This window comes from Anser anser, assembly GCF_964211835.1.
Source record: "Anser anser genome assembly, chromosome: 25".
Taxonomy (NCBI): Eukaryota; Metazoa; Chordata; class Aves; order Anseriformes; family Anatidae; genus Anser; species Anser anser.
In genome coordinates, this window is record NC_139746.1 from 4,732,744 (window position 1) to 4,754,576 (window position 21,833).

General features: G+C 46.3%; 1 protein-coding gene across 5 annotated transcripts in view; it reads right to left on the reverse strand.

The window, feature by feature from the left end:
* The window catches only part of ELAVL1 (ELAV like RNA binding protein 1), a 41,872-nt gene extending 23,279 nt beyond the window's left edge, over positions 1–18,593 (reverse strand). Inside the window, exons 1-2 of one of the 5 annotated variants that reach the window (XM_083810856.1) lie at positions 18,459–18,593; positions 7,292–7,475 (exon numbers count right to left, since the gene is read on the reverse strand). In XM_083810856.1, coding sequence (XP_083666982.1) covers positions 7,292–7,463 — 172 coding nt within the window. In that variant the 5' untranslated portion in view covers positions 7,464–7,475; positions 18,459–18,593. Of the gene's footprint in view, positions 1–7,291; positions 7,476–17,611; positions 17,784–18,334 lie in introns of those variants that run through there. The other 4 variants (XM_083810858.1, XM_083810859.1, XM_083810860.1 and 1 more) reach the window with 4 other exon arrangements.
* Positions 18,594–21,833: the final 3,240 nt, after the last annotated feature.

Sequence of the window (21,833 nt, forward strand, 5' to 3'; positions counted from 1 at the left end):
TGAAATGCACCCGTTCCGTCCCATTTATACCATAGTGACCACATTAAGTCCCAGAGAAGTGGAAAACATGCTGCTCATCAGAACCAAGAGGTATAGCAGTTTTAGCACAGGTACTAGAATAGCACCTTATTCCTAAAGGTGACATTCACATTGCCCAATGAAATATTTTACGGTCTTGTGCTCAGAGTTTTGAAAAAGGAAGTAAGTATTTTATTAACCTGAGTAACTTCTTGAAGCTACAATTAATCATTCTGAATTACTTTTTACTCTTCATCTTTTCTTTACCGCTTCATCTCCAGTTTAATCATAAACACTGTCCAAAACTATCGTTAGTCATACAAACACCGAGAGCACTGCAGAAATCCCACGTAATCAGGTTGTTGTCAGGCTGAGGGCAAAGCTCCAGCTAGCGGGACAGTCTGGTGCTGTGCCTCACTTCAGCCATCTGCAAAGCACTGCCCTGTTATAAGACTAAAGTGGCTGGATCTACGCTACCTGTAAGCATACCCCTCAGAGCACAAAGACAAAAGTTCAGGTTCTATGCAAGTATTTCCAAGATATTTACCCTTTAGAAGCCCCTACGGTCAGTGTCAATGCAACAGCTCAGTACTTTTCTTCCACAGTGACCGACCTCAGCTTTGTTATAGTTTCTGTCTGAGCCAATTCCTGCTTCTACTTAAGACTTAAAACCAGTGCATCTTACTGAAAAGGCTTTTGATTGCAACAGAAAGGAGCTAGGAATGAAACAAAATAACGTCTAGTTTTATTGGTAGCAATTTTCAAATGCAAAATGCACCCCCACTGCTTCATCTGGATTCACAAAGCAGGACACAAAGCTACTGCCTGTTCTGTGTCTGAAAGACGAACAGTCACATCTAAGGAAGTCTAGGGGCATGAACAGTATTTGGCAGGTTCAGAAAGCCTGACCTTCAAACAGCTCAGGATAACATTTGGAATTACAGCAACGTGGCCTCTCCTCCATTTGCAAAATAAATGGAATTTGCCTTGAAACAAAGATGACTACAAGCAATACAAACAGACGCTTCAAACAAAAAAGTCAAAAACTACAAAGCAAACTTGACATAAGTCTGGTCTTAACCTGGATCAAAGAGACAAAGAGACAGCTTCCAGGGATGTCGCCAACACCACAATATTTAAAATTTTGACCATTTGCAGTAATAGTGCCAGCTTTAAATCCTGAAAACAGAAGATTTAATATTAGAAGTTACTTTAATTTAATGAAGCCCTTCCACACATTCGTCTCTTCTATATATTCTCTTTATATTTTCTCCTCTCTCTCATTTCCAGAGCATTTTTCTATTGAGATTTAATTTAAGTTGCTCCAGGGCTCTTTTTCCAGATGAACTGCAGTCACATCCAAGATGCTGTGAAGTGAAAAGGATTTGTAAAGCGAACACAGAAAATACCAGGCCCAGAATTGTGCATGAACACCACAGGCTGATTTCCTGAGGAAGTCTTAGGGGGAAAAAAAAAATGCCTTGCCCACTTACCGTAAAATCTGATTTCTTTAAAACTTTAGGACAGATTTTGTTCATCAGTGGTTAGAATGAAAACCTGACTATTCGATAAGCCATGGCCTGAAAAAAGTCCCCCTTACCCATTTAAGAATAAACTTGTCTAATAATGACATTTTTTTCCTGTAAACATTATAGTGCAAAACTCTGCCAAGCGTTCAGAGTCAATATGATCGTAGGTTAAGATGAACTAAATCATTATTCTGCAGAAACACACTGCTTCTCCACTGGAAGAGAATTAAAGTGCTGTAATATGATGTGGAACAATAACTCCACATAAAAACATATTAAGAAACATTAGAGTACAATTAAAGATTTTGCAATATGGCTTATTTTTTATGGTTTGGTGGGGGAAAAGAAGAAAGGCAAAAGAATTGAAGATGTCTGCTTTTGTGAAGCGGAATATTTCATACAGCGGGGAGTACAACTAACTGTGCTGGCCTTGGTGATTTTACGTGCCTGCATAAGGCAAGGAGGGACAGTGAGCATCAATCTATTTACACCCCTCTGTTTCTCCAGAGAGTGAGGATACCCATAACGCTAAGGCAGTAGAAGTCATCCTCCATTATGCCAGCCCAGACGTAATGCTTACAGAAAACATCGCCAAGGTCCCTCTGAATGGCAGCACGACCACCTGCGGTACTGGCCGCTCCTCCCAGCGTTGTACTGCCTGCAGACGTGCTGTGGGTGGGCTCTATCAAATTTTTAACAGGATTGGCCCCATCACTGAACATCTAGGTACTGCACTAGTGACTGGCCTTCAGCTGGACTTTGTGCTGAAGATCACCAACCTCAGAGACTGGATTTCAATCCACCCACAGGTCCTTTACACGGTGACACCAGTCCTCCAGCAGCCCTAAGACCATCTCTCCCAGCCAGCCTACATAAGAGGCCCCAGGCAACCCCAAGACGTGCTGAGCTGCACCCTCGCTCTGTAGCTCTTTTTCAGTCCAGGCCTCTGTAACCTGCAGGGATGGCTGCTCCAGCGACTGCTGGAGACCACAGATCACATCACCCCGCTGCCGAGCACACGGGCTGGTCCCAACACAGTCCTTCCCGTGATCCGTGCTGCTCTGTCTGCAGTGCTCTGGGAGCTGTGCTCCGGGCTGGACCCAACCAGGGGTCAGCTGGAACAAAAGCTCCAACCCTCCCTCTGATCAAGGACAGCTGACAGAGCCCAGAGCTGCTGGAAGCCAAGGTCTCATCCAGCTGTCCTTCCCTGGCAGCCGCACACATTCAAGTTCCTCAGAGGGTTCCCACCAGTCCTGTGACAACCCACAAGTTCCCCGAACATTCAGAAGCAGAGCCCAGAAACTGCTGCACCAGCTGCTGCTTCTGCTGTGCTCTGAACACACTTGAAGTCAGGCAACGTTTGTATTAGGGATATTCCCATACCCTTGCTAGAACTCAGTTATTACCTCCGAGGTAGTTTATACGGCCAGCCTGATGAAAAGGGAAATCAAGTGAAGCTGACAAAACTAAAAGGGTGTTAACTTCTTAAGTATTTGGCCAATTTATCTGCAAACTGTATGCACTTTTCATTAAGTTAACCATTGTTGCTAGGTGTTCTGGAATGTGCATTTAAAGAAATTGCATACCACTAAATGTGATTAAAAAGCTGGAAAAAAAAATCCAGGATAATGATGCATTTCAATTCCACAGTTAACAGCAAGAACTACACAATACCGTAGTTGTTTTCCATGCAAAAGAGAACAATTTCAGCCAAAGAGAATACTTGAACACTTTCCACAAGACAAGAATAATTAAGAGTTCTGTTAGTAGACTGGAAGCCACCGCACTAGCACAATGAGCAATCTCCCCATCATGTGAGCTAGAGCTACTTACCGCCTTTCAGCATCTGAAGGCTGTTAAATGAAGCCCTCCTCCCCTTTATGCTTTAAAAGCTTGGGGACACCATTTATTTCTGGTTTAGGTTGCGTAATTTCTAAGAAAGGGTCTTCCAGGTAAGATCTTATGACAGGGAAAAGGCAGTGAAAAGATGCGTGCACATCAGTTCCTGTAATTCCAGCTATCAGGAAGTGATTGTTTTGATCCTATAAGCAACAGGTCACGTGCACCTGCAGTACAAGTGAGCTATGACGACTGTATTCTTTGAGAGGGACTCCAGATTTCTGTACACAATCATGACAAGTCATCACAAAACGTCCCGTCTACTCCACATTTTTCAGCAGCGATGGAGTGCTACCTTCATCCCTTAGTGCTGCTGATCGAGGTCAACACCAGTGAGCTCCACCAGACCTCAAGCTTGCAAAAGCAAACGGATTGCCACGAGGAAGCCCACTGTTCCCTTTCAGTGTCTGCCCAGAGGTGGCCATATTTTGGTAGCTGATTGGTATAGACAGCTTCTGGCACAGTCCTAAGGATCATGTTGTGTATTTCCTCCAGTAGGAATTCAAATATTTTGTGAAGAGTATCACAGGGATATCTTATTTCCTCCTCAAGCAGTTTAAGAGATGTGAGGGATGGAATAAGAAGCCTCAAGAAGCTGGGTGCCTCCCTCTCCTAACCAGATCAACTGCCGTCAGACAGAACTCTGACAGAGAGGTGCACGCAGCAAAACTGTCACCAGATACTCAGAGGATGGTCACGAGTGCCACAAGCACTAAACAGATCCCACAGAGATCTGCACATTGCTGGGTAGGAGACCAGTAAGAGCACAAGTTCGGGACCAGGATGCCTGAAGTCAGTGCTAGAGGGCTACAGTCTCGTCAGCGCAGAAAGATCAGACAAACCCCAGCACTTTTCCTTGCTCACGGCCTCATGAGCCAGAACCACACACAGGGTGGTCTTCAGCTGAATGGAGCCAATGGCTACTCACAAGCCTCAGCAATAAATAAAAAAGGCCAGGAGACACAACGAAGATGAAAAGTAAAGTCTCAGACTTGACACTGTGCAATAGTATATTGAGAAGTGACCTTCTAATGTTTCCCTGGGGCTCTGAGCTGGTGCTAGTCTTGAAGCCTGACAAAGAACGATATCCAACGTGAGTTCTACAGACTTCTTTGTACGAAAATCCTGGACGATCACAACAAATACAAGTACAGTGAGCAACAGAGCTACAGTCTAAGATTTGCTTGTTGCACCTGAGAGTAGAGATGCTGATTACTGACTGGCTCTTCACAACTTAAGCAAAGCCATGTCTGGAAGTGCTTAGCAATTCAATACACAAACTGGACAACGTAGACACCAGCACCTTATCTCACCAGCATCATCAGGAAGAGCTGAAACTGCAATGGGAGCCTTGCACCCTGTCTAATGTTCATCTACTGTGCACAAACATCTCCTTACTGCCACTGCAGAAATAAAATAAGTTATGGCTTGAACAAAAAAGCAAGCGTATAGTCATACTTTTGCCAACTTCTATAAGCTACATGTACACAGTGCAGGAAATTCATAGCAAGGAATGTAAATTGACACTACAGTTTACTGCTACTTTCAATTCCTTTGGTGTTTATCAACAGCAAAGTAAAGGATGAAAATTGTAGCAATTTCAAAGAGTTACTCTTAATTTTATAAAGACAACCTCATACATGAAAAAATACGTGTTATCAAACATTGGTTTTAATTCTACAAATACAGTCAATAAAGCAACTAAACCCATTTAAAAGTTTGATTGCCATGAAAAGAGAGGTTACCTCCCTCTGTCCTGGTCACACAGCTCCACTGCCTCTTAGGTGCCAATATTACAATTTATCTGACCTCAGAGAAAACAGAGCCATGGAGCTAAACAGATTTTTCTGCAGTTCTGATTTCCTGCTTGTCTACCTCGGGTCTCAGTGGGGTCCATACAAATGCAATTGCTGGCACGAGGAAAGAACTCTGCTGCAAGACTGCTCTTTTCAGAGGCTGATTGGTAGAGTTTTACAGCACAGATATATACAAATTGTAAGCCAAACATGAAGGGGAAAGAAAAGTGAAGTGGTATCTCTAGAAGGTTCCTGAAGAAGCTGATTCTTAGTCATTGATATTCTAAAACAATCAACGAGCATGAAGATGACTTGGAATTGTGGCTAACAGCATTGCACGTGAATGAAAAATTAGTGAGGTAACAACAAAAATGGCCTAACTAACACAGCCATGCAGACTTAAACACTTTCAATCACTTTAAAGAGTGAAGGTTTTGTATGCAGGCACTCAAGGACTGCATGCAAACTAAGAGGACTTTTACTTCTGATTCTTTGAGGGTTGTTAAGAATAACCTGAAGCACACAAGCACCTATTTTGGCCATTAAATTATGCAGCTCTGTCAAGTTGCAAGTTAAAGTTAACAAGACTTTACCAGAGTATACGATGCTACAGGGAACAGTCTTAAATAAACTCTGAGACTTCAGTTAACATGCTTTGCTTCCCATTTAAAATGTCCTCACCACCCATACAGAAGATTTTGCACTCATTCAAAAGCCTACGGTGTGGATTACCTATGTCATTTAGTGAATGACTTGCTATCATTAAAACAAATGGTCTTATTTCCTTGCAAAAGTAGCCTCCAAGCAAGCCTCTACGTCTAAGCATCGCAAACTGTATGGCAACATCTAGGCTAAGTACTTGGATAGCTCAGTATTCAAAGAAATCAGTATTTTGTGGAACTATTTCATGACAAGTTTACTCATACAGTCCGTAAGTACAGATTTTGGTAGGGCACTATCATGTGAAGCTAGGTCTTGAAATTTCTTTCAGATGAGAAGGCAGACATTGGAGAAGCCATGCTGAAAGTACGTTTTGAAGTTTTCATTATTCAGTTCTCATTTCTACTATGAAGCATATAAAATAATGTCAGTTAGAATGACACACAGAATTTTCATGCATTTTATCAGCTTGCAGTTTTTACGGTGAAGTAGTTTCAGGCTTGTTTGGCATGGATTAAATAATGATTTAAATCAGTACTGCTAGAATCTGAAATACAAGATTGAGCACGTGCAGCAGAAAATTCCGTAAGGCAGTAGTCATCTGTGTGCCAAGAACAAACAAGCATGCACAACTAGTGAGCAGCATAAATACTTTTATTTACAGCAATAATGATTGTTATCTCCCACTAAATCAAAGATTCTGTGAATTCTCAGTGAGAATAACCAGAATTTGTAAACAAAGATTTGAACAGGACAAGGATTAAAACATCCTGACAGAGCAGATAAAAAGCTCCTGCAAGTAAATAGATCCAGCTTATGAAACCAGCTGCTCTGCCAGCACTTGTCTGTTTCCAAGTAAACACTGTATTTCACAAACTAAACATTTCATTCCTCATTTTTTCTAAAGCTACTACCAACAATCCTATTTAAAGAACTTAGGAGTTAAATTCCTGAAGAATGATAAGGCCTACAACAGTTTCAGACACATACCACACATCTTTTTACTGATCAAAATAGAATCAATTTACTCGCATATTCAGAGCTTTTTTCCTGCTATGCAAGGAAGTAAGTTAGTGCCAAAAAAGCTCAGACTGTAGGAAAAGTAAGTTAGAGACCAAATTCAGACTTCAGATATGCATACGGATGCTGAAACTTAGGAATTTTATTGTAACTTTTAACCTTTTACAAAAACCTCTGGATTTAGCCTGAAGTATCCTCTAAGACTAGACAGTGAGTGCTATGCATAACATCACTCTAGTTATGTGTCTTCACATCAGTAGTTACACACACTTGCAAAAATTAGATACTCTAAATTGCTTTCAGGCAAGTGTTTGGTTGAGCACTTTACCGCAAAGTAAAAAAACCAAAAACATCATTTTTATATCATACCTGCAACTTTGTCCCGAATAAGTTTTGCAGATTCAACTTCGCCAATACTGCTAAATAGACTCCGCAACTCATCTTGCGTCATGTTCTGAGGGAGGTAGTTCACAATTAAATTTGTTCTACCAATATCATCCCTGCAATCTTCAGCCATGTGATCTTCATAACCATTAGACATTTTATAATATATCTGCAAAGAGAAAAATCCCAAATAAGTTCCAGAACTTTGTTTGAATAAGCCAAACTTTCTCCACCTGAAATAAGCTCAAATGTTTTAGAGAACTGACAACAAGCAACTGTTTCAACTGTACATATTTTTTTCACTTGTAAAACAAAACATTTTCTGTTGAAAATCCCAGAACAATTCATTCTTTCAAGCTAGCAAGCATGGCATTTTAGAAAACCATGTACCATTAAAGAGCTCAAGTCTTTTTTTTTTTTTTTAAATGTAGATAGAAAGCACTGTGACAGATTTTGTACGCATTCCTGCAAACAGCAGAGCACTCACAACAGTTAAAAAAATCAGGTTCCCCATTTCAGAGCACTTGACTTGACAGAACTAAAAACCGCCAACTTTAATTCCAGCCTTCTGCCCAAAACTCTTACACGGAGACAAGGAGTAGCCAGACCCACTAGATGCAGTTCAGCATTTCAGCCAGCGGCCGTTTACCTTCTAGATGTTTTCTCCTTTACACGCATTTTAAGACACCGTTATTATTAGATGGTTGTCTTCTGGTGAGCACTTAATTGCACACATGAAACAGACTAATCTGTACCAGAACATTAACTTCAGTATATGCTGCATATTTCACAGAGTTTCTATTTTTGCACCTTTTTAAAGAAAGCCTTGAAAAATACCCTGACGTTCCATCCCATGAAGACAGCCCCTGCCTTACTCAGCCATCAGCAGCACGGGCTGAAGGCTGAAGTTTCGGATCCACAGAACATCTACGGCTCCAACTCCCAACAGAGCCCAGCTGCTCTTTCTTCATGGCCTGCCAAAATACTAGACATTTAAAAGTGCTTTTACAGCTGCTTTGAAATATTCCAAATCAGGATACTTAAGCCCTATTCCTGCAACAGGAGAAAGGTGAGGCCTGGCAGGTTCGGGAAGCCCGGACAGGCACGTCCGTGCTGGAAGCCATCGGCACCAGGAAGCTCGGTTGCCGGATGGTTCTAGACTCGGGTTCTCAAGTTGGCTGAAGCCTTTTGCTCATCCCCTCTGCTAGAGGGCACCGCACATCTCTTGCTCCAAAACAATGCCATTTTGGTTAACAGCTCTTAAGAACAGACAGCTGTGAAGTGCCTGGAATTCCAGCACTGCTCAAAACCCGTGGCGAATTCGGGGCCTCCTGATGCTCGGCTCAGCGCTCCTCTTCCACGTCAGCCCCATTGGCGCGTTCTGCCGCAGAAGCCAAACACCTACACCCACCAGCAGCATACAGACGTCAACCTACGCCACAAAGTTGCCATAATGCTGAAGTATGAACATGTTTCCAGTCCAGACTCGGCTAATAAGGGCAATATGGATTTTACAATAAAGGCATTTAGTCCAAGTGCTCACTACAGGAACACCATTAGCAAAATACCAACACCAAATTAGCAGCGCTTGCTTAGCTAATAGCCTCTGCTCGCTATACTCCATTTTCCATCCCTGTAAATTCAGATTTATACCACAGCACTTCCAGAATGTAAGTAAATGAATGCTACACCAAGAGATCCAAACGTTAAGCATAGCAGTTCATTAATGTCCAAAAGAAACAGCGAGCAGTCAGCGCGATGACAAATCTAAGCACCAGGAACTCGGCAGCAGCCTCACAACCGTAGCTCCCTCCTGAAGAATTAGCACAAATCTTCCAAGTTCAACACAAAATCTGCCGCTCACCAAAACTCACAGCGCTACTGCAGAAAAATTCATCACCACAGGCTCAAAGACGAGCTTTGTATCGACTTTAATAGAGCTGCAACGTACTCGTTTGGCCAAAAGAACAACACAAGATGCTGTACAAAAGCAACTGCTTCCTTGAGAACCCGGCTGATGAGGTTGTCCGAGGCAGGTATCCCCTCCACAGTGCTCACCTCACCCAAGGGAACAGCCAACCCCACCTGAAAGGGACATTTTACAAGACGAAGCACCGGCTCAGCGGATGCAAAAGCTCCTGGCCCGTCGCAGCGCAGTGAGTCAGCAAGCCTCGCGGCACCACGCGGCGGTGCCGGTCGTATTTGCCAACTTAGTTAGGTATTAAGCTGGGCTAGAAGCGCTCGTATGACCACACAGGCTTCTCAGGTAAGGTGACTTAACGCTGCCAGACAGCGATGTATTTATTAGCGGCTCGCAGATTCCGGTGAAGCTCCAGCCCCTGCTCGCTAAGGGCCTGAGCGGCCACGGTGCGCTGCTTTGTTTCATGGATCGCGGCCTGCTAAAGTTCGAGCACGTCCAGCGTCCGCACTGCTGCTGTCAGCTAGATGGAGAATCACGGAGAATCAGAAAGAGGCAAAAAATCCCAACTCTAGATCGGGAACACTGCCTTTAGGTAGGGACTTCCAGTCCCTTCTCCAATAGCGGTTAAGTCATGTCTGGCATTTATTTCGTGCTTTCTTCTTATGAAATTCAGGCTTTTAAATGGGGAAAAAAACAGAGTGCACTGTTTTTAGAATAAGCCACCATTAAAGTTATGTTAACTTGAGATTTAGCACAGTATACACTGAAATTGAGTCCCTTCTTTTTTGCAGTACAGTTTGAAGCAACCTGACAGCTGACAGCTCGGAAACTTGCCGCCCACGCCGCTCATCAGCCTTCCGCCCCCAGGTCTGGGTCAACAAGGGCAGCCCCTCTGCCCACAGCACAACCAATCTGTATCACAAAAGCAGTGGAAAATTGCACCAGGAGGGAAGCGTTTTTGCTGCGTCAGCAATTTTAATCTGCTTTCCTCGCAACAAGATAAGCACCAGAGCTAACGCCAGAGGAGAGGAGAGCCGTAAAGCTAGAAGCAGGGGAAGAGACTCCCCCCTTCCGATGATTTCAGGCTGTCACGTTGTCTCAGCTGTACTGTGAAATTATATAGTTAAACACAGGTTCCCTTCCCGCTCTGCCAGAACTGCCTGAGCACAAGCCCCCAAACCAGTTTCCTATCCTGCTAAATGACACTCAAACACCTGAACCTTCTTTGCTCAACACAGAAGCTATAAAACCACAAGACTTAAGTGTTCTCAAAATTGTTGTAATGGGAGGCAACTTTGTTTGCCTTCCTCCTGGCCAAAAGTCAAGCCCTAGACACACAACACACCAACAGGCTGAATACGGAAGCGAAACGCTACAGTTAGGAGTATTTAATAACTAAAGGAAGAAGCATAGATGAGATTTTTCCAGCTCTGAATATGAAGGTTCAGGTTTCCTTCACACCGCACCAAATTTGCCTGAGATACAACAAATCCTTCCTGCTACCAAGATTCTCCTCCCGACAAGTCTACCAAGTTGCTATGTATTTCAATGATTTCCAAAAGCAGCAACTTAAATCCACCTTCCCTATCCTCCCAGGTACACCTGCTGCCTACAACAGGAGGCACCCCGGTCAGCTGCCGAGCACAGGGAACTCCCCAGCACACCACCCTGGCAAGCTACCAGGCTCACATCTGGCACTAAGCAAAACTCACAGGAGCTTGGCAACTGGCTATCAACTTTAAATCATTTTACCACGGCCTCTAATCTCACTGTCTGCAATCCTTACCAGCTACGTGCCCTGCAATAAACACGGAGCACCCAGGGCACTGTCGATTCAGAAGCAGTAAGACCCGTGAAGGAAGCCTTCCATCTGCTTCTCCTCAGACATCAGAAAAAAAAAAACAAACAACTTACAGGAAGCCCTTGCATAAAGGCCTGGCAAATGTTTTCGCGGGATACCAGGAACAAAACATGCAGAAGTGATAACGGCATAGTAGAGAGGAGGAAAAGGAGCAGAGTGCTGACAAGATGCTCCTTTCTTCCGAACATCTCACCAAATACCTCCTGGCCATCCTGGAAGCCAGTGGGAAATTGCTCCCTGCACTGGTGGTGAACAGATCTCAGAATTATTTACCTTTGCATGCTGAAAAGAATTCCCAAAAAGCCATATCAAATGGTCGGTATGGAAGAAATGAGAAATGCTACGTCAGAAGTCAAGTTCTTAATTCCACTCCCACTGAAATACATTGAGAGAAGACAGGCAACCTCCCAATCTTTCTTATTCAAAGCAAGAACAAGCAAGTAATGTCAACAGAGATGCAAGATTAGAACCAGGCCCAGAACCCAACCTCGGCCCGTAACCATTACCTGATGGTTGTCAGTCCTTGTTGACACAAGCCAGGAGTGTGAATGCGCTTACATTCTCAGCTGTGGGACGGGGAAGGAAAGAAGGCTTACCTAAGGAAGGATCTTTAGGCTTACCAGTTCCCCTTGGGAAGGATACTTGCAACGAGACTGCCGAGGCACCCAGCAGCCTTCCCAAAAAACACCTTCAGTTCCATGCCCTCTCCCTCCCCCCAAAGGAAATTGTAAGACTAAGTTAAAATCTGATTAAAATAACCCAGCCTTATAAATGCTTGTTTTCCCTCAAATTTAGGAGGTCAAGGTTGAAGCAGGAACCATATGCACCATGCCTTAACCTTCCTTTAATTTTGGATGTGCTCAAATTCACATAGCCCAGCACTTTATCATCTGCTTCAAAGATTGCTCATTCATCCACAGCCAGGTCTGCTTTCTCATGACCAGACTGAAAAGCTCTCCAGCGTATTCTTTTTTTTTTTTTCTTTTTCCTGGAAACATTGCAATGACCCTGAAGATCACCTTCTCAAAGGTGCAGAAGATCCCAGAAGGTTTAAAAGAAAAGTGACACAAATAGCTCTGGCAACAGACCAATTGCAGCTTTTTCCAAATGAAACTCAGCGTCTGCATCGAAAATCCTGTGATTCAGAGCTATTAAGTCTTTCACTGCAAGATGTTTGCTAAGAAGGCAGTCCTACAAGGAAGGCCTATGTAGGAATATTCTCAAGATGCCTGATCCTGAAGATGCACAGTTGAGAGGCTCACTGTACCTTCCCCTTGTCTATGGGTCTGCAAAGGCGTTAGACCACCACCGGGCTCACAAACCTGAATGCAGACACCTAAATAGATTACAGATGATAACGTGAATGTATTAGCTACTGCAGAACCTAGGAAGAAGGAAAATTCTCCCATGAGCAACGAGTTGTGTGCTCCTTCACACCAGCAGCTGGCACTTTCATTAAATCCAGGCAGCAAGCCTTATCACTCCAGCAACCGAGCTATTCTCCCTCCCACAATGTAGCTCTCCAGAAAGCGAAGGCTGTGCAGCACTGCAGGTGCACAGGTGAGAGCTAACACTAGCGGTGCTGAACCCGAGAAGGTCAGAGCTATTTGAACATACTTCTCGTCTCTGATATCAGAAGCACGATGGCTACGCCGATACCTGACACTTGGCCAAAGAGAGCCAGGCGAATGCAGGACAGTACCAGGGCACAGGGTTCGTGGCACCTTCCCTAGGTAACTGGGAACGGACCCTATTAGGCACAGCAGCTCTCAAAGCACACCTGAAAGACACCCAAACCCGAGGGTGCTGGCACAGGTCACTGACCCAACACCTCAGCCCAGCAGGTACAGTGCAGCAGGGAAGTCAGTCCCCTTGCTGGGGTTAACACTGGTGCCTGAACAGGGATCCTGCACCGAGACAAAAGGTGCTGGCAGAGGTCTGACGGTCGGCTGTCTTGAGAATTCAGACTTCAATCTCAAGGGTTTATTCTTAAATATGTTGGTTGACTTCAAGGATCTTGATGGGGTGCTTCAAGGAGAACTTTAGGGCTACACAAAGAGACTTCCCCTTGTTTCTTCAGCTCGTGGGTGTTATTTGTTGACTTGCCTCCCCCCTGTAAGCCCTCTGGGTGACTCAGAGGCAGACAACAAACTCGGCTATCTGGCTAGACACTGCTCTACCACTCAATTTTGAAGCTACTGAGTAGTCTTCCTTGGAGATCGCGCCTGAAATAGAACAAAAAGGACACTACTATGTCAAGGAAAGTGTCAAACAAATCCAGTAGAAAAACTCCACCAGGCCTACATGCCTCCAGAAAAAAAAAAAGTTTTCCAATGCTCCACAGGCAGAATACCTCTCCCCATTTCTTGGTCTAGATCCCTTGATTTTATGAATACCAAAGATTCTTTACCCGCAATCTCCAGGAAACCCCCTTCTACTCTTTACACAAATTCCTCTCCTATCCCCAACAGCTCTCCACGCCGCACCCCACACGGACATCCGAGCGCGTCGGCGGCAGCGCAGCGCCCGGCCAGTGCCGTTCCACCTGCCCGGTGTTCACACACTATTACTCCAAACAGCTGAGGACTTCAGCCTTGACTCACCACCAAAAGCCAAGGCCCAAGCTTCTCTCTTCAATTCAAGAAGAAAACGTGGGGAAAAGCTTTAATTTAACCTGGTAACTAAACACAAAAGATTACCCTAGTACGTGCATGTACAATACAGGTCAAAATCTCTCTTAAGTCTTTTATCAAATTATTATAATGTATAATTGCAAAGACAGGTGATGAGTTTTCTTATAAATAAAATTAATTTAGACATGGAGTAGCACACCCATATTTGAGAGACGCCTGATGCCGTTACCAAAACACAAGTCCACGACCAGTAAGGAGGAACGCGGATGTCACGTTTTCTTGCTTGCAGTGCTCCGGCCGATTGGCAGCTACCGCATTTCCTGAGCGCGGGTCCTACGCTTCCTTGGAACTGCCATTTTCCTGAACTTCAAGATACAGCGTTTGAGAACACGTGAGAACTCAAAAGCAGAATGCGAGGTGTCCGTCCTTCCCACACACCGTACTGTTACCCTATTTCTTTTCTTGTCTACAGTGATCCCTGGTCAGTACTCCCCCCCGTGTAGCTGTCTCCTCTGAATTCCTCTCCCCCACGGCTAATACTCCAAATCGGCAAACAGGACAAATTTAAATTTTGTCTTCAGTTTGAATTACTCGGCATTTGTACTTTTTCTTCTCCCCAGAAGAAGAAAACCCACACAGCCTACTGAGACATGCTAATGCAGCTCACTTTTTTTTTTTTTTAAAGAAAGTTTGCCTTTTAACCTATCCAGGAAGATTCTTTTACACTGAAACTCCAAGTGTTAAGTCACGGAAGTTGCTGAACTTGTAGGGGTATCTTCCTTTTGCTCCTTTCACACTAACATGCAAGCTCTTTTTGTTAATCTGGCAATTGAACTGCATCTGCTTGCCAGTCCTTCAGATTTCCCAGTGTTAATAGATCTCTTTTACTGATTTCTCACCCCCTTCACGATCTTGGAATGAAGACACTTCTTCCCCCCTTCCCCCCCTTAGCTTGACTATATTTAAAATTCCAACATTTTTCTCAGTTCTGACACAATATTCTCTCTACTCAAGCAGAAGTAGCTATTACCAAAATCTATTACTGCATTTCAACAGACTTTATTTCCTTTTGCTCTATCAATGGTTTCTAGTACAACAGATTTTAAGCTCTTTTTTGCAACTTTGGACATAAGCTTATTTTTAAGTGTATTACTAGCTAACAAATCCCAGCTATCATAATTTAAATATTTTAAGAAAATAGCTCTGCATATTCTTTGACAATCAGATTTGCCTAAAAAAGCTTGTAAGTTTTCTTATTCATGTCCAAACACTGACTGGTAAATGTTTTTGACAGTGCTTAGAGTGACATCCAGAGACATACGCATTTGAGGACAAAAAATAAGCTGCATTCTTCTGAGGAGCGACCTCATTTTGCCACCAATCTGATGAACTAACTCAATTCACAGGAGTAAAATTAATCATAGTTAGGAGGCTGTCAGAAATTAGATAAGGACTGGCCATAATTACCACTCTCTGCTGCTTTAACATGAAAAGGAAGACCGGGGCCTCCCAACATCATCTCTGCTTGATACGTACGAACAAGGGCCAGTTGGAAATTATGCAGCTCAGATAGGAGGAAACAACTGCAGCTGGATCTGAGATTTCCCCGTCTTTCAAGGTTAATGGTAAGCCTTGCCAGAGAGAGCAGGCTCAGAGCTTCACGTCAACACCTTCCACGGCTGTTGTGTCACTGGGACAGAGATGCTGACAGTCAACATAATGGAGTTCTTCAGCAGGGAAGACTCAGCTGGACAACTTTTTCTAGCTGAGATGATCTTACCTGCTGCACGGGTACTTTCAAAAGGACAGGTTTACTACAAACATATGAAAAAATAAAAATATGCTACCATCTTCCTGGTTACAGATGTTGCCAGGTTGTTTGACTGTCCAAAAACAATCCAGAGACACTGTGCTGGAGAGAAAACATTCGTGAACAACTCCTTCCCTATGCGCAGGACATTTGCAATAGGTGAGGGGAGGACACAAAAACTACAGATTCCAGACACATTTTGAGAACAGCTGTCCCCCACGCTGATCCATCCTTGGATTAGCAGCTGGTACTTTCACTTTGATGGGATAGGATGGCAAATGAAGTACCAAGAGGAGGAGATGGCATCCTGCTGGCTCACCAACACAACACAAGCAGCTGGAAATCCATCTCTGAAGGCTTGATGAGACACCAGAACTCGCTGCTGCGCTCCTACAAGGCAGCAATGGAAGCAGTGGGCGAGAGGAACATTGTAATTTATACTTACTATGCCACCACTACTAACAGTGAAAAACAAACAAAAAAAGCAAAAAATCACATACACAAAGAATGTCTGCCTTCTAAGCATAGTTTATTTCCACCCTACGTCCCAAAAAAACAACCAAAAGAAGCTTAAAAACTATTTTTGCACACATCACCTACATAAAACAATGTTGTATAATCACACGGATCATTTAGGCCAGCAGTTTGGAGCTTGCAGGTGCCTAGATCACAGAGCCGCACATCAAAAAGTAGAAGTGCCCTCACCCATTCTAAACAGAAGGCAGAATTTAACACCTCTCCTATGCTGGGACTACGTCACTAAACATTTACATTGATGGGAATCTCCCACAGCTGCCTCCCATGCTTTAGAGAAAGTACTTGGAAGTGCAGAAAGAGCAGCTCCTCTCAACATCTCTTTTTCAAGTCTGCAAATACAGCAGGCTTGAGTTTTCTGCACCTAAGTCTGCCATCCTTACAGGTAGCTTATCCATAAGATACATACTCAGTGCAACATCTAATAACGTTTTAACGTTATTGGTTTTTTTTTTTTTTCAATTTAACATTTTAGTATTTACAGAGTGCTCGTAACAAATAAGAAACATGACAGAGACCAGTGCTTCAGGAAAGAAAGCAGGCAGGCATAACAGCTTAAAGAAATGGATTCGGAAAACATAATGATATGCCCCCGATGGGTCAAGACAAGGAGTTTTTCCAGGGGGAAAAAGTGTCAGAACGTGCACAAACCAGCAAAAAGTACTTGAATTAAGGGCTTAGATCCCGTTTCACAGTAAGCTAATGTCAGCACTGAACACTGGCTGCGTTCAACAGAAGTGATTAAAGCTCAGAAAGATGCTCTGCACAACATTCACACTTCCCTTTAGACTGCTCAGGACTAGCACTGCTCCCACAAACGTGGCACTGCCTAAGACAGTTTACATAGGAAAGCCACACATAACTACCTTTATCTGGTGCTGCAGAACCACTCACACCAGGGCTGAATGAGTTAAGGCCGTAAACTCACTACGCAATATATTTAACACCAGTATCAGCTTAAGATTTCCTGCTCTTATTCCAACCAAACCAAGTGGTGAGCCTGCTGCTGGGGCAGGTCATTATTCTGTAAGTCAGGAGCATCGAACACTTTGAATCACGAAACCACAGACTCACCCACATCATCGTACAAATAAATACAGTTATACTGCTTCAGAACAAAAACTAGGCCGGTCACAGAGCAATGGATCACGCTGCAGACTCACGAGCTCAGGGATCTAGACTTTATCACGCAATACAGACGTACCCCTGGAGTCAATGGAAATCTAAGAAAGCATATTGATCGCATGAGCTTGATAAAGCCTTTGGAACAGATGCAGGGCCCCAGTTTTAAAGAGAAATACAAGAGCCTGTGAACTGTTCACACAGACCTGGAAAGACAAGTGGTTTAGAACATGAGTGCGTGCAAACGGTCCTTGAACTTGAAAAGGTAAGAGCCGAGCGACACGAGCAGTCAACATCCACATTCATGGCATACAAGGAAAAAGGAACAGAAATGCAGAGACTCCAAGAAGTGACGAGTTATGACAACAAAAACAACCAGAATTCGTAATGGCAACGAATCTCCACCTTTCCCACTTCTTCCCACCTTTGGTTTTCCACAGATGCCCCATCACGCGGGCCACGGGAGCCAAGCGGCAGCACTTTGTGCGGTCAAAAACGCTTCCTTTCTCAGCACGTCTCGGACGAAGGCCCCTGCCTGGCGCCCGGCGGTGCCCCCCCGCTCCCCAGCGGGACGTACCGCGTTCGCCAGCACACGCTCCCCCACGAACAGCTCCCCCGGAGCCCCGCTCCCCTTCCCCCGGGCCGCCCCTTCCCCCGGGCCGCCCCGCCACGCGTTCCTCCCCCCCGCGTCCTCCCCCGACGCGCTCCTGCCTCTTCCCGGCACCGCAGCGAGGGGAAGCCTCCCCCGGCGCTAACAATAGCGGGCCGCTGCTCCGGCCCCGACTTCTTCCGGCCCCGAGCTCCCCGCACGGCGCTCCCCGAGCCTCGCTCCCCGCGGCCTAAAACCAGCGGCACTGCGGGGAGCCCCCCCCCCGGGAGCCCCCCCCAAGCCGCCGCCGCTCGGCGGGGACGCGCCGCTCTCGGCCGAGGTGGGAGACGGAGCCCCCTCGGGGGGGGAGGTGGGGGGGTGCCGGGGGGGGGGGGGCTCAGCCCAGCCGCGGCCCCGGGCCGGCTCCCCCCGCGCCGGCGCCGGGGCCCTCCCGCTCCTCCCCCGCCGGCCGCAGCCCCGCGCCCCCCCGCGGCCGGGCCCCTCCCTGCCTCCCGCAGGCCCCAGCTCTCCCCCTGCAGGCCCAGGCCCAGGCCTCACCGCCGCGGCCCTCTCCTCCTCCGCGCCGCCCCGCGCCCTCCCCAGGCCCGGCCCGCTCCGCTCCACCGGCGGGCCCCCCCCCGGGAGCCCCGCGACCGCTGCCCCGCGGCCGGCCCGGCCTCACCTGCGGGGCTCGGCAGGGCCGTGCAGCGGCGGGGTAACGGCTCCGCAGCGCGCACAACGAGAGCCGCTCGCAGCGCCGCCGGCCACGCCCCCCCCGAGCCGCCAAGTCCCGCCCGCCGAGCCCCGTTGGCTGCCTCGCGCACGTGCCCCGCGCCTCATTGGCTCGCTGGGACGTCCGTCAAGAGCTCGGCCGGGGGCGGCCGCTCGCGGCGGGCTATGGGGGGGGGGGTGCTACGCGTGAGGCGCCGGCGGCCTGCGGCGGGGAGCGGGGCCTGAGGCCCGGCCGGCTGCGGCGGGGGGCTGGGGCCCGGCGGGCACCCGGGGGCTCCTCCTCGTCCCGGCTCCAAGGCTGGGGGGCTCCAGGCAGCCTCCTTGGGTGGTGGGCAGGGGGCTCGGCCCGCTCCGACAGGCGCCTGAGGGGAGCGGCCGGTCGGTGGGGCCGCGGGAAGGCGGCGGGGCCCCGTGGGGATGGCTCCGGAAAGGGCCGGGAGCGGAGCTGGGCCGCGGCCTGCTTGGCTGGGGCCTTCGGCAGGCAGAGAGGGGAGCCAGGGGCAGAAAAGGGGCCTAGGAGCAGCAAGGGGCCTAGGAGCAGCATGGGGGCCTTGTCCCCAGTGCGGCCTGGGGACGAGTCCTTCCGCACTGCACTTGTCCAGGGAGAAGAGCAAGTTCTTGGGCTCGAGTAGAAGCTGCAGCAGGACAGCCCCAGGCTCTGTGGTGCTTGTGGTCAGCTGAAGGCTTCCTCCGCGCATGGACGTGGAGAGCCAGCTGTAGCGCAGACACAAGGGAGAGCCTCGCTGAGCACTAGCACAAAGGAGTGTTTGTGAGCAGTGAAGATGTGAACTGTTCATGTGCAAGCAAAATGCTTGTGATGAGCTGCAGCAGGAGCTCTGATGGTCAGCTCTTTCCTATGCTCTAAGTCCTGTAGTGGCCTTAGGGGCTCCACTTGTCACAAATTTTCCATTCTTCCACTGCCAGCATATTTTTGATAGGAAAGGGCATCCCTTTATATCTATCCTTTTCTACTGCACAGGAGTCTAAATGTAAAATTCGACCATTGTGCAGGAAACAAATGTATTTTGTCAGTAACACAGTATTGTGCAATAATATCCATGGTACAAAGCAGTATATTTTGTGTGTGACACACTTGTAAGCTTGCAAGACTTAGTAAATCCTGTATACATGTCAAGATACTTGGCTGTGGCCAAAAATTTCAAAAAGTAACATCAGAACATTGCTACATTAAAATATGCGATGTTATTTGCCATTCATAGACAACTCATAATTTGAGCTTTACTTAGTTGAGTAGTATAACTAAAAATCACGTTAATGAACCTTTTCCTACAGTGTAAGAGCAGTAAGATCTCACCTGGAGGACAGAAACTTGCAATATAGCAGCAAAGCCATATACAGAGGATGTGTTCTTTGCCATTTATTGCACACGTATGCATGGAAATACTTTACACCTGGTAATAATTACACTGGAACACATGGAAATTCACAAAATGAAAATGCAAATATCTTTCCTCCACCTACCTTGACTTGGCCTCTGCAAGGCCCCTTATAGTAAATTCCCAGCATTGTTGCACTGATGGTATCTGTTTTATCTGCCCAGAAATCCATTTCAGGTTGGATTTCACTTTCAAGTGGTCTTGTTATATTGGCCACCATATATAGGCTCCTAATCTTCCACACAGTCTGACCAGGAATGGTCCAGCCTCTGCCACAGTCTGAACAGCACGGTATCAAACAGAAGGTAACATGCAGCATCAAGAGTCCATCAAGGAGGTTAATGACTAAGATGTTAGAGACATTGCCATTTTCATTTTTTTTTTTCCTTTTTCGTAGCTTTCAGTGCCAGATGGGGAATCCTCACATGTAAACTCCAAGCCTGACAGGTCTGGAAATATCTTTCAAGGCCCCATAAAACATTAAAGATGTTTGTACATCTGTTATTTGCTCATGCTGCTATGCATGCCAGTCACAATATCACAATTTTGTCATCCACATCAACGGCAGCTTTCAGTTACTGCAAATTTTATATTTTTTCTTCTATCACTCAGGTTTTAATTAAGCAAACCCATTCTTGGGCCTAAGATGGGTCTCAGATCTCTAAAAAATAGAGGCCATGGGCACAAGACATTGCTGCACAGAGCTTTGATGCCTCTATTTCACAACAGCACATTTCAATCTCAGAATTTAATTTATCAGTATAAACACTTTGTTATTAAAACCGCGATGACAATTAGAAGGTGTTATCCCACTAAACTGTAAGCCAATTTTTAAAGGAATTATCTCATTTTACTGAAATACATTAATTTCCATTGCAGTGTTTCAGCTCATGTGAAAACACATCAGTCAGAAACAGAAGGTTTCATGTTAATTTAGAATTTTAGAAATGCGAAGCTAGGTGTCCTGGTGAAACCATCTTATGATGATGCAATGTAGGTGACAGCAGGCTCTTCACAGGTACGTTGAGTCATGCTGCTTGTTGATGTATGAAACTTGAAAAAAGCTCAATGCAAACGGTAATACTGGAAGCCATTTGTCAATACGTTTCTTACATATGGCAGGAAAATGATCAGTGCAAAGTGAGTTACTGAATTGGCTGCCAAAAGGACAAATGATTATTATAACTGGCCACATTATAACCTGCTAGAAACTTCAGGTTATGGGAGGAGAAAGATTGTTGCGGAGCCATCTGACAATGTGAATGTATTATGGAAGGTAAGAATGCTTAACGGTGGGAGCAGCAGGCCAACTGAACTCAAGTATGCTCTCCTAATTTAAAACCAGTGATTAGCAGCCATGCACGGGGGGTGTCTGAGAAGTGGCAGCTGTCCTAGCACACTCTTTCAGCTGCCAGCATTTTAAGGACTTCATGACATTGTGACCTTGTGCTCATGAGAGCCCATCTGGAGCACTGTGTCCAGCTCTGGGGCCCTAGCACAGGAAGGACGTGGACGTATTAGAGCGAGTCCAGAGGAGGCCACAGGGCTGCTCAGGGGCTGGAGCAGCTCTGCTATGAGGACAGGCTGAGGGAGTTGGGGTTGTTCAGCCTGGAGAAGAGAAGGCTTCGGGGAGAACCTACAGCGGCCTGCCGGTACCTAAAGGGGCTGCAGGAAAGCTGGGGAGGGAGGGACTCTTTTGTCAGGGGATGTGGTGACAGGACGAGGGGTAATGGATTTAAACTAAAAGAGGGTAGGTTTAGATGAGCTGTTAGGAAGAAATTCTTCCCCCTGAGGGTGGTGAGGCCCTGGCTGAGGCTGCCCCGAGGAGCTGTGGGTGCCCCATCCCTGGCAGTGCCCAAGGCCAGGCTGGATGGGGCTGGGGGCAGCCTGGGCTGGTGGGGGGGGTCGTGCCCACGGCAGGAGTGGGA